At 45.6% G+C, this 12723-nt stretch overlaps 1 protein-coding gene across 2 annotated transcripts; it reads left to right on the top strand.

The window, feature by feature from the left end:
* Positions 1-4191: 4191 nt before the first annotated feature.
* On the top strand, positions 4192-12339 carry dhcr7.S (7-dehydrocholesterol reductase S homeolog). Of its 2 annotated transcripts, none has more exons than XM_018259350.2 (8): positions 4192-4346; positions 8852-8949; positions 9072-9294; positions 9426-9516; positions 10195-10408; positions 10501-10705; positions 10818-10949; positions 11645-12339. In XM_018259350.2, the coding sequence occupies exons 2-8, from the start codon at positions 8858-8860 to the stop codon at positions 12107-12109; spliced, it is 1422 nt and encodes a 473-aa protein (XP_018114839.1). In that variant the 5' UTR covers positions 4192-4346; positions 8852-8857; the 3' UTR covers positions 12110-12339. The 2 variants fall into 2 exon arrangements, with proteins under 2 accessions (XP_018114839.1, NP_001079586.1); NM_001086117.1 differs by having other exon boundaries at positions 4295-4346; positions 8855-8949; positions 11645-12334.
* The last annotated feature ends 384 nt before the right edge of the window (positions 12340-12723 follow it).

Genomic DNA, 12723 nt, shown 5'->3' with positions numbered 1-12723 from the left:
CCTGATGGTAGTATCCAGGCAGACTGGCACATATTCATGGAGGATTAATATTGGGGAGCCCATGACTCCCAGGAATTGTCTGTGTCCCCTAATATTCTCCCACACTGTTTCCTGTACAGAGATGAGCAAAGTGCTGGTACTGGGACAGGCAAGGTAGGGCCTGGAAGAGACAAGGTAGGTGCTGGAACAGGCAAGGTAGTTACTGGGATTGCAAGGTAGGTAATGGGACAGGCAAGTTGGGAACTGGGATGGGCAAGGTAGGTACTGGAACAGGCAAGGTAGGTACTGGGACAGGCAAGGTAGGTACTGGGATGGGCAAGGTAAGTAGTGGAACAGGCAAGGTAGGTAGTGGGACAGGCAAGATAGGTACTTGGATGGGCAAGGTAGGTACTGGGACAGGCAAGGTAGGTAGTGGAAAGGCAAGGTAGGTACTGAAAGAGACAAGGTAGGTACTGGAACAGGCAAGGTATGTACTGGAACGGGCAAGGTAGGTACTGGGATGGGCATGGTAGGTAGTGGAGCAGACAGGGTAGGTACTGGCTTAGCAAGGTAGTTACTGGAACAAAGAAGGTAGGTACTGGGATAGGCAAGATAGGCAGTGGGACAGGCAAGGTAGGTACTGGGACATAGGGGTCAAATGAGGAACAAGAGGTGAGGAGCATCTACCACAGACAGAATACCAGCAGGGCAATAAAGAGGCAAATTAATTGGCCCCAATCGTCCATTTAAATCTGAAGTTCATGCCACTGACACGCTGACATCTCACTCCCCAATTCCCTTCTACTGAGTCTGTGCAGCTCTTGGCATCTGGGATGGGTTCTGATGTTACCAAGCCATGCGGGGGCCCAGCCCAAGGTGCCACAAGGGACAGGTGAGAGTAAAGGGGAGGAGCTATCACTGAGCTCTGAATGTACCGCACACACTGGGTCACTTCTTCCTAAACATGGGGTGCAACAGCCTGGGGTCAATTTAAACAGGAAGCACCACTGGCGTTGTAGTGGGGGGAGGTAATGATGATGATTTCAAGAAGAGAAACTGCAGGGGTGCAATAGGTGCTTAATGGGGCACCCAAAATCAGTCAAAATAAAGGGTGGTGGGGTTAAAGACGATTTAAAGAAGATTCACCACTGGTGGAGTGATTGGGGGCCTGGAGATGTGGAAGTATTGAGGGTGGGGGTATTTAAAGACCAGAAGGTGCAATAACATTCCTATGTGCCCTCCTGCCTGTCAGTAACAAATCACTGGGCTACAGGGGTATTTCTGGGGGTCGTCAAGTAGGGATGCATCGAATCTAACCAACCCCCGAATCTTTTGCAAATACCGAACTGAATCCTAATTTGCATATGAGGTTGGAAGGGGAAAAAAATTTTGACTTCCTTGTTTTATGACAAAAAGTCACGTGATTTCCCTGTCAAGCATCGAGGGCAGTTTCATTGCTAGGGTCAGGGGTTCCCTAGCAACCAAAAGACATTTTGAATTAAAGAAACAGAGTCTTACAATGTCAATGCCGCCTCCCATCCAACAGGATCTCCATACATTACTGAGTGTCTGGCGTGGCCCTTTAACTGCGCCCAGCTTCTTGTTTCATGGTTGGACAGGCATGTGGCATCTCCACTGGCAGTGACTCTGTTTCTCTCAAAACGTCTGGCGCGTCCCTTATGTTCCACAGCACGTGCAGCACAACGTCACCGAGTCCGACACACACAGAGCCGGGAGTTGGGTGCACTGCTGATCTATTCCGGAATCAGACTTGCCGGTTCACAGATCCTGCTGTCCACCACTAGGTGGCGACATCTGCAAAAATAATCTGAAAACTTCTGCTCTTGGTTAAAAAAAAATTCATAGAGCTGCAAAGAAGCCGCTGGGCATTGTGGGAATTGTAGTCTTGGCTGGAGAAGAACTAACTTGCTGTTTATGAAATACCCCCCATTCATTCTACAGAGGTGACTAAACTGGGAGAGAGAAATCTTCCCCATCGTCTCCCACTGAGACTGCAGTGAATATCTTTCTAAACAATGTGGTTGATGTCAGTATTGTATAGAATGCACACATACCAGACTTATAATGCATTGATTGCTTTTATTGTGACATATTGTGATTTATTGTGCCCGCGCTCCTCCCATTGTGCTAATTGCACTTCCCGGGCTGGTTACTCACTAGAGAACCATAGGGTTGTTTGTACACAAATAGTGACGTACGTGTATCACCTTGATCAGTAAACATGGCAGGAATGTGTTGTACGCACAATATGCAAAACAGAGCTTATAACCCAACAACAAATATTAAATACTACCCCTCCCCCCCAGGCTTATGTGACTTTGGTCTGACCCCTAATTCTTCCATGGGGCACATCAGTGACACAAACATAGGGGGAGTTGGCTCAAACTCTCTGTAAGGCTACAAATGTATTGTTATTGCTACTTTTTATTCCTCATCTTCCTATTCAGGCCTCTCCTATTCATATTCCAGTCTCTTATTCAAATCAGTACATGGTTGCTAGGGGAATTTGGACCCCAGCAACCAGATGGCTGAAACTGCAAACTGTAGAGCTGCTGAATACAAATCTAAATAAGTCAAAAACCACTAAAACAAAAAATGAAAACCAATTGCAAATTGTCTCAGAATATCCCTCTCTACATCTTAAGTGTTACTTTAAAGGGGTCCTAAAAGAAAGGTAGGCCCAAGGTTCAATTGTATCCACAAATCCCAGCCGGCTCCCACTTCTATCCCTCCAAGTCCGCAAATTTGTCACTGAAATAAAAAAGCCAGCGCCAAAGGCACGGGAGACAGACAAACAGGCAAAATCGCAAAACAATATTACCCTATTTGCCTGTTTGTCTGTCTCCCGTGCCTTTGGCGCTGGCTTTTTTATTTCAGTGACAAATTTACTTTAAAGGGGAACAACCCCTTTAATGGACTGATCAGGACGGGATATAGGAAGTTCAGAGGGGTTGGTATTTACAGCAACATCTAGACATATAGTGGGAGAAAGTCTGGGACAGACACATGGTTCCCCTAAATATAAAGTGATAGAGAACCTTAATAAAACTCACCTAATAATGATTTAGGGAACGGGGAGACCAGATGGGACAACAACTCAAGCAGCCGTCAAATTCTTCTTCCATGTCAACTTCAGTTTACTCTTGTATTAAAGATGAGTAAATTGTAATTAAACTAATGAGCATTCATTTACATTCCAGTAGATTTATCATTTCAAGTGCCATTAATTCCATTAATTGCGCCATAACTTGTAACTCAGCCTGCAGCCTTGTGTCTTTATATGGTCACAGATCCCCTCAGTGACTTCTAATATCCTTATCATTTACAGTGGGGGGTACATTATCCCTTATAATACATGAGTGATACTCAGAGTCCCCTGTATAACTCGGCCTGTAGCCTTGTGTCTTTATTTGGTCACAGGACCCCTCAGTGACTTCCAATATCCTTATAATTTACAGTAGGGGGTACATTATCCCTTATAATACATGAGTGATACTCAGAGTCCCCTGTATAACTCAGCCTGCAGCCTTGTGCCTTTATATGGTCACAGAACCCCTCAGTGACTTCTAATATCCTTATCATTTACAGTAGGGGGTACATTATCCCTTATAATACATGAGTGATACTCAGAGCTCGCTGTATAATTCAGCCTGCAGCCTTGTGCCTTTATATGGTCACAGAACAACCCTTCAGTGACTTCTAATATCCTTATCATTTACAGTAGGGGGTACATTATCCCTTATAATACATGAGTGATACTCAGAGTCCCCTGTATAACTCAGCCTGCAGCCTTGTGCCTTTATATGGTCACAGAACAACCCTTCAGTGACTTCTAATATCCTTATCATTTACAGTAGGGGATACATTATCCCTTATAATACATGAGTAATACTCAGAGTTCCCTGTATAACTCAGCCTGCAGCCTTGTGCCTTTATATGGTCACAGAACCCCTCAGTGACTTCTAATATCCTTACTACTGAAAGTGGGGGCATGTTATCCCACGTGTAGCCAGTCGGTGGCCCTTGGTGACGTTATTAATTGGGTTACAGCCCACCCCTCACACAGCGAATATCGCACACTACTTGTATTTACACAGCAGGAGTCTCTATGGCTTGGGATGGTGTCAGATGGTGGTTTCAGGGAGATGCACCAATCCAGGTGTGCCGGGGGCGGTGATGTGGTTGTGTCTGTTCGTTCTATTGGTTGAGGGCGAGTGTGCGACACTAGTGGGAGGGGCCTGGAGGCAGCGACACAGAGGAGAGGAGGCTGCACTTACACCATTCTGCTCTCACAAAGGAACTGCATGGGGACAGCTGCTGGGGCCACATAAGCGCCACACAAAGAGGTAACAATCCCACAATGCACTGCAGCAGGATTTGCCCTTGTATCATTTATATTTCAGACACCCGGGGGGTAGATTTATACTCAGCGCTACTTGGGTGCTGACAAGGGTTAACGAGAACAAAAAAAAAATACCTTGCGATTTATTTGTCATTGGATGTTGTTTATATTGGTATCATTTATTATATTTGTCAGTTCTGATTCAGCTGCAGCTTCTATTCTCTCTACTGACCCATTGGTGCCCCTGAGCTCAGCCGGGTAAATATTAACCAGTGGGGGGATCTGACGTCTCATGCTCAAGGGATTAGATACAATGTTGCACTTTGTGTATCTTCCTCTTGCTTGTATAATCCATATCCCATGATTACTCCCTTGTGTAAGTGTTTTACACGGTGCTGCTCTGTATCATGATCTGGCTTGTTCCTATTACCAGTTGTACTCTGCAAATTATCCTTGAACCTGTGTGTATCTCTGTACTCAACAACCCACAATCAGCACATTGTAACAGTGTATTTATTTAGGGTTAGTAGTATCCCACTGTTACTATAAGCACCATCTCTCCCTACTATACCTGCTATCCCACAGTCACACTCCCTTCCCAGAGACTATTATCCCACTGTTACTATAGGCACAATCTCTCCCTACTATTCCTGCTATCCCACAGTCACACTCCCTTCCCAGAGACTATTATCCCACTGTTACTATAGGCACCATCTTTCCCTACTATTCCTGCTATCCCACAGTCACACTCCCTTCCCAGAGACTATTATACCACTGTTACTATAGACACCATCTCTCCCTACTATACCTGCTATCCCACAGTCACACTCGCTTCCCAGAGACTATTATCCCCACTGTTACTATAGGCACCATCTCTTCCTACTATTCCTGCTATCCCACAGTCACACTCCCTTCCCAGAGACTATTATTCCACTGTTACTATAGGCACCATATCTCCCTACTATACCTGCTATCCCACAGCCACACTCCCTTCCCAGAGACTATTAACCCACTCTTACTATAGGCACCATCTCTTCCTACTATACCTGCTATCCCACAGTCACACTCCCTTCCCAGAGACTATTATCCCACTGTTACTATAGGCACCATCTCTCCCTACTGCACCTGCTATCCCACAGTCACACTCCCTTCCCAGAGACTATTATCCCACTGTTACTATAGGCACCATCTCTTCCTACTATACTTGCTATCCCAGTCGCACTCCCTTCCCAAAGTCTTTTATCTCAATGTTTTTCCATGTAGTATACACAGTACAGACACTATTGTAGCATATCCCTACTATTACTCCAGCTGTAATGTTGCAATAGACAGTGCTGAAGATAGTAGTCAGTAGATTCCCCCAAACCACTAAACGGCTATTAATAAAATACGAGGGGAAGTACAACTACAACCTGTAGGTAATGGATCCTTAAAGGGAAATGCTATCTCTATATGGGAAAAGCATTTTGTACCATTCATACATATTTAAAATATTTCCTCCCATCACAGAACATAGAATATTTAAGATCCATTTGTGCCCTTTAGCTTTAAGTGGGAGCACTTATCTTTTATGAAATCTCAGTGGAATCGTGCGGTTCTCTTAATTGCCTTACACAAAGGAGCACCTTTTTCTTCTTCTATTGAACAGGGCTGATACAGTTGATAAGCAACAAGAAAGGGGCACACTTTTCAGCAAGGGAGAAATGCAGGTTTATTGGGATTTAGTCACCCATCTATGGGCTGTGGCTGTCAGTGGGTGCTGGCTGTACAATGACATTCAGACTGGGTTTTACAGATAGAATACAATATTCTTCTAGGTACAAAGAGAGGTGAAGTGAAGTTTCTCCTTGGGCGCATTCTTATAATGGGAACTCCCTTCCCTGGGCCACAGGGCGTCTACTTAACGCAATATCTGTGTCTTGGACTAAAGGGTATTTACCTGATCTACTCCTATGCATGAACTGTGGGGCAATTGTTACTGTCATTCACCTGTATAGTGCTAACATGGTCCATGGCGCTGTACAGGACGCGGAGAAGAAGCAATAAATCTGATTAGCTGCTTGTATAGTGACTTATATTTAGGGATGCACCGAATCCACTATTTTGGATTCTGCCGAATCCTTTGCGAAAGATTCGGCTGAATACTGAACCAAATCCGAATTTGCATATGCAAATTAGTGGTGGTAAGGGGAAAACATTTTTTACTTCCTTGTTTTGTGACAAAAAGTGACGCGATTTCCCTGCCCGCCCCTAATTTGCATATGCAAATTAGGATTCGGTTCGGCCAGGCAGAAGGATTCGGGCGAATCTGAATCCTGTGGAAAAAGGCCGAATCCTGGTCAATCCCGAACCGAATCCTGGATTCGGTGCATCCCTACTTACATTCAAGTCAACCACGTAAATGAGAGAACTCCCAGCAGATTCCAGAATTCAGCAGTACCCTGAGTAACGGATTCCTACTTTATCTTTTCTAGAGGCAAGTCTAGATCAGGGCTGAGAGCGTGTTCACCAAACACCCTGGTAAAAGTGCTAATTAAAGGAGAAATGACATGGTAATATAATTCTGGTTGCCAGGGCCCACCATCCTAGAAACCATTATATAAATACACACACACAAAATAAAGGCCAGTTGCAAGGTCGCTATGGTAAAGGTAACTGGAAAGGTTAACTGCCCCTTTAAATATGAACCAATGCCATTATTGTTAAAGGAATGTAACTAAATAATGTTTAACTAACCAGCTGTTCTGAGGATGCTGGGAGTTGTAGGAGGGTGGAAGGCTGCGTTTCTATTGTACAATTCCTGAGTGTAACCTTCCTTTCTGTATTATCTCCAGAGATCTGTTGGACTTCAGCCCCCGGGGGAAGGTCCAGTGGTATTATCTCTATTAGCAGCACAAGGACAAGCCCAAAGCTTGGGTTTAAGCCCCCCTGCACAAACCTTGGAGGGTGGAGGTTCACTCCCCTGGCAGATAAAGGGTTAATGAATAGCTCATTTAGGTGTTACTTACTGTGTGGGTATATGCATGAGATTTTGGGGGAGTGTTATGTTGCAGCACCAAGTTCTCGTGTCTGTGACCAGGCTGCTATTAGGATGCAATCCTTCCTGTGTGGGTTTCCTCCCACTGGAGGGGGGTCCTGGGTGCTGATTCCTCACACTGGGTTTTGTCAGCTGACAAGCCATTTGGCTTCCTGTGTGTGCAGCCCACCTGCCACTGCTTCCCAAAGGTGTGCGTGTGAAATGCGTCGTCTACAACAACATTATAATAATAACATCATAACGACTCCCCGAAGGGGAAATTGGAGGTGATTTGGGGCATTTTAGTATCACAGATTCTCCAGCTTTGGTCATGGGGGCTAAATATGGCTGTGGGTGTCTGCTCACCACCAAGTCTGTGCCTACCTGTACCCTGTGCCACCCTTGAGAGACACAAACAAGCATTATTCATTATTGTGTTTCTTCGTTTCTATAAACATTGGCAAGTGATATGTAATATGATCTTGTTCCTCAGTACCCGGCTGTGCTTTGGCACAATAATCTAATTGCAGCTTCAGACTGGCACACAAAGAATACAGCCACCAGGTAACAAATATCCAGTCAACCCAGCCAGGCGCCCTAGGCAACCTGGCTGGGCACGGCGCCGGCTGAGTGCGTGCTCGAGCGCGCATGTGCCAAAGTGCGCTTGAGCGCACATGCGCAGAAGCGCATTATTACCACAAAATATTCATGCCAGTCGGGGGGGAGACGGGACCGGACAATAGGGTAGGCGTCAGAGCAGGTACGTGCCTGGCGCCCCCCCAGCTTTGCGCCCTAGGCACGTGCCTACTCTGCCTACCCCTAGTTCCGGCCCTGATATCTGTAACCTTGTTATGAGCAAAGGGGAGCTCTGGGCCAATATTGTACCTTCGTGGGGGGCTTGAACAGAAGTCAGACAAGCAATGGGTTAATAAGGAAGTCAATACACATTTAGTAAAGGAGAAGGTGGGGGGGTAAAAACAGCTGATGTGGCAACAAAAGCAGCAATTTAAATGACAAAACAATGGAATGTTTGAGCCCTGGGGTGCTGGGGGCCCCTGCTGAGAAGGAAATGTAATGGCTGAGAGAGTTTTAGCCTCAGGCAAAGAAGGAAGGGAAGAAGGGGAGGCCATGAAAAGGTTAATTCTGCCCAACACATAAGTGTGGCCATCCTATTGCATTTTATTAATACATTCCATATTGTGATTGGATGAAAGTAAATTCATTGTAATGGTGAGAATGGGGGGTTCATGCTCCCTGGGGGATCCCATGTACCTTCTACATTTAATGCTTAAGGCCCTAATAAACAACCTGTGGTTCAGCAAATGGAAAATGATAACACATGAACCTCCCCATTCTTTGGCAGAAGTTACTCCTCATGGTTCTAAATAGCCAACCCTTGTAAATACATTAAACCTGACCAATCCTTCATGCCCAATCCACTCCCTGAGATTTTTATATCCTTGAGCCCAAAACTAATTTCTTGTCTCTTTCAGCAGAAAATGGGAGAGCGGAGAAGAGCGAATGCATCCAGGGGGGACAAGAAAGTGGCCAATGGAGAAAAGCAACATGTGGGCCAGTGGGGCAGAGCTTGGTAAGTTCCATTGCTTCATTTCATTGCTAGGGGCTTCTGATGGACTCGGGGCATCTATTGTTTACCCCATTGCCTCACGCATTTTACGGCAAGGTGAAACTAAACCTTCTCTCCCATTGCAGGGAAGTCGATTACTTCTCATTGGCCTCAGTCATATTCCTGTTGGCGTTTGCTCCGCTGATAGTCTACTACTTTGTCATGTCGTGTGATCAGTACCAGTGCGCCCTCACCGCCCCAGTCCTGGACCTATACTCTGGCAAAGCGCGGCTGTCCGACATCTGGGACAAGACTCCCGCACTCACCTGGACTGCCGTCAAGATCTACCTAGCGTGGGTCTCTTTCCAGGTAAGGTGGAATTAGATGGAATGTACCGTATGTCTGAAAGCTGCTTAGAGTTACATTTTCTGTTATTGTGCATGGTTGTAGTTCCCCTTTAACCTCATACTCAACGGTTAATCATTATGCTAATGTGACAGGTGTTCCTGTATATGTTCCTTCCTGATATCTTACATAAATTTGTGCCTGGTTACGAGGGAGGAGTGCAAGAAGGAGCAAGGACTCCTGCTGGTGAGTAAAGATAACTTCTTCCCATGGATGAGAATACCATCAATCTGTGCATCAGTGAAGTTTACAATCTAATTTCCCATGCTCACAAAGTCAGAAGATCCCTTGGAAAGGGGCCTTTGCCCTGAGCTTGGCCAAGGTGCATAGGGCCGTCTCATTGCTAGGTCCCAGGCCAGCAGAAGTTGGTTGAATGGCCACTAAGTGTTTCGGACTGAACCCATGCTGATTATGTTTTGGGTGAAATAAAACCTGGGATCCCAGCATTGCAAGACTTTCAGTGCAAAAAAAAAACACAATACTGACATAGACATGGCTGTCTTCGAGGGGGTACTCCAGAGACCCTTAGAAATTTCTATTTGTGGTCCACAAGAAAGGGCTGGTTGGGTCGCCCATGTGTGGTTTTGCTATAAGCGGATCAGAAGTGTGGCCATGTACCCAGGCCTTTTTTTATGGAGGCCCCATACTTATTGGCAGGTCCATCTGATCAGGCAACCAATGAGGCCCTGTTTTCCAAATGGCCATGCTAACTTTGGGCTTCATAATTTCAGATGGCAGACCTGGTCATAGACAAACTTTGTGTCCTCCTTTATCTTAGTGTACCCCCTTTAAATTAGCTAGACCACAACCTATCAGACTGTGCCCCCTGGTACTAACTGCAAGTAACACCTCTACCCTTTTCAGGCTTGATAAACAAGTACCAAGTCAACGGACTGCAGGCCTGGACTATTACCCACCTCCTGTGGTTTGCCAATGCTTACCATTTCCACTGGTTCTCCCCAACCATTGTCATTGACAACTGGATCCCGCTGCTGTGGTGCGCCAATCTCCTGGGCTATTCTGTTGCCACCTTCGCTTTGGTGAAAGCCAACTTCTTCCCCACTAATGCCAACGACTGGTACGTTACCCTGGTGGAGTGGATGGGAGAGATAAGGTCTGGGACTAACCAATGAATCTTATTCTGATCCCTGTTTGTGTCTCTAATTGTAGCAAATTCACAGGCAATTTCTTCTACGACTACATGATGGGCATTGAGTTCAACCCCCGCATTGGAAAGTGGTTTGACTTCAAACTGTTCTTTAATGGGCGACCCGGGATCGTCGCCTGGACCTTAATTAACTTGTCGTATGCTGCCAAACAGCAAGAGCTCTACGGGCAGGTCACCAACTCCATGATTCTGGTCAATGTTCTTCAGGTAGGATGGACTTGCTGGCACTGCCAGAGATACAGTATGAGGGTGGGAGCTGACAAACCAGTTCCCTTAGACAATATAGTATGATGATGAGTGTTAATTTTTTGCTATACAGGCAATCTATGTAGTGGACTTTTTCTGGAACGAATCCTGGTACCTGAAGACTATTGACATTTGCCATGACCACTTTGGCTGGTATCTGGGATGGGGAGATTGTGTCTGGTTGCCCTACCTCTATACCCTACAGGTAAGAAGGAATAAGGTTAAGTCTTACCAATCATTTAGTAATGGTTCCCTCCCATGATATGCAAATGACATGGGATGGAACCTGAACACGCCTGATGCTCCAGTGGCTGCCACCATTCTGCAGACACTCCAACAGGCATTTCTCATCCAATATGTCCATCTAGTCTGCCTTGGGGCACCACACATAGGTTGACTTTGGTGCCATCTACTGGACACATCTAACCTCTAACATCAGAAGGCTAACTCCTAATGTCCAATGGGTCCACTTAAAGGGGAACTAAACCCAAACATATGGTCTTTGTACAAGCCAGTACCCTCCCCTTTACCTAACAACACCAAACAGACCCCACTAAAACAGTCCTGCTCCCTTGGCACCTGAACCAAAAAGGCAGAATTGTGAGGTTTGGGGTCACCATAAAATCTTGTCCCTGCAACTGCCAATCAGGAGCATGAACACAGTTCAGATACAGGGTGCCTTTCATTAGGTACAGGGCCATTCTTGATGTCATTTTGATGCAGTTGGGTAGAGGAAAGGAAGACCTTGTGAGCATGGGGTTATTTCCTTTTAACAAACGTAAAAAAGTTATTCTAAGTTAATCTTAAAAAGAATACCAGAGGACTGGTCTATGGTACATGCAATAGTATATGGAATTATTAGTTAGGCGAAGTTTATCCTTACCTTGTGTTTGCCCCTAGGGTTTATATCTGGTGTACAACCCAGTTGAGCTCTCTACCACTGCTGCCGTTGCAGTCCTCCTGCTCGGTTTGATTGGCTATTACATCTTCAGAATGACCAATCACCAGAAAGACCTCTTCCGACGCACTAACGGCAACTGCAAGATCTGGGGGAAGAAGCCTAAATCCATCGAATGTTTTTACGTGTCAGCGGACGGCAAGCGACACTACAGCAAGTTGATGATTTCAGGGTTTTGGGGGGTGGCGAGGCATTTAAACTACACAGGAGATTTAATGGGGTCCCTGGCGTACTGCCTGGCCTGTGGCTTTGACCACCTCCTGCCTTACTTCTACTTCATCTACATGACCATCTTGCTGGTGCACCGCTGCATAAGGGACGAACACCGCTGCTCGAGTAAATACGGGAAGGACTGGAAGCTTTACACCAGCGCCGTGCCCTATAGGTTACTCCCCGGACTCTTCTAAGAGAGGCCCAATAACATTTCAAGAAAGATTAAGTCACAGATTTTAGTGTGGACTTTAACTAAAGACTGAAAAACATTAAAAACACATGGATTTTAGATTTTTGAACTTTTTTGGCCTTAAAACTTGAAAATGGTTCACGGATTTTACTGTATAACTGTTTTACCGCCTCACCTTTCTTTCCTAGAGCACCGGCCCCTCCAAATAAAGAGGATTCTGTTATTTTTCTTGGATGTTGGAATTGTTGTTATTTCTGGAGAAGTTTGAGAATGGAATGAAGGTTGCAGGGAGTTTGTACTGCAAAACTAAATCTGGGGGGAAAGAGAGAGAGAGAGGTCGAATTTACAGAGCTATGTTTCCTCAAAGGAGGTGGTCTTCAACCTTTGGTTAGAGTAAGGCCTGGTCACTTGGGTAACTAGGATCCCATTGTTAGAGCTGTCATTAGTGGTGGCATCTAACCCTAATTGTCTCAGTCTTGCCCTACTGTCTCCATGTGATCCTATTATCTGCACCTTGACTTACTACCTCTATCCTGCTGTACTGTCTCCATCTTGCCCTACTGTCTCCATCTTGTCCTACTGTCTCCATTTTGTTCTACTGTCTCCATGCTATCCTAT

Source organism: Xenopus laevis, chromosome 4S (genome assembly GCF_017654675.1).
Source record: "Xenopus laevis strain J_2021 chromosome 4S, Xenopus_laevis_v10.1, whole genome shotgun sequence".
Classification (NCBI taxonomy): Eukaryota; Metazoa; Chordata; class Amphibia; order Anura; family Pipidae; genus Xenopus; species Xenopus laevis.
Note: the sequence above shows the minus strand (reverse complement) of the source record. Positions and strands in the feature narration are given on the sequence as shown.

Coding starts and splice junctions, on each gene's coding strand:
- dhcr7.S (XM_018259350.2), top strand. CDS start 8,858: ATGGGAGAGCGGAGAAGAGCGAATGCATCCAGGGGGGACAAGAAAGTG. Junction 9,295..9,425: donor TAGCGTGGGTCTCTTTCCAG/GTAAGGTGGAAT, acceptor CTAATGTGACAG/GTGTTCCTGTATATGTTCCT. Junction 10,706..10,817: donor TTCTGGTCAATGTTCTTCAG/GTAGGATGGACT, acceptor TTTGCTATACAG/GCAATCTATGTAGTGGACTT.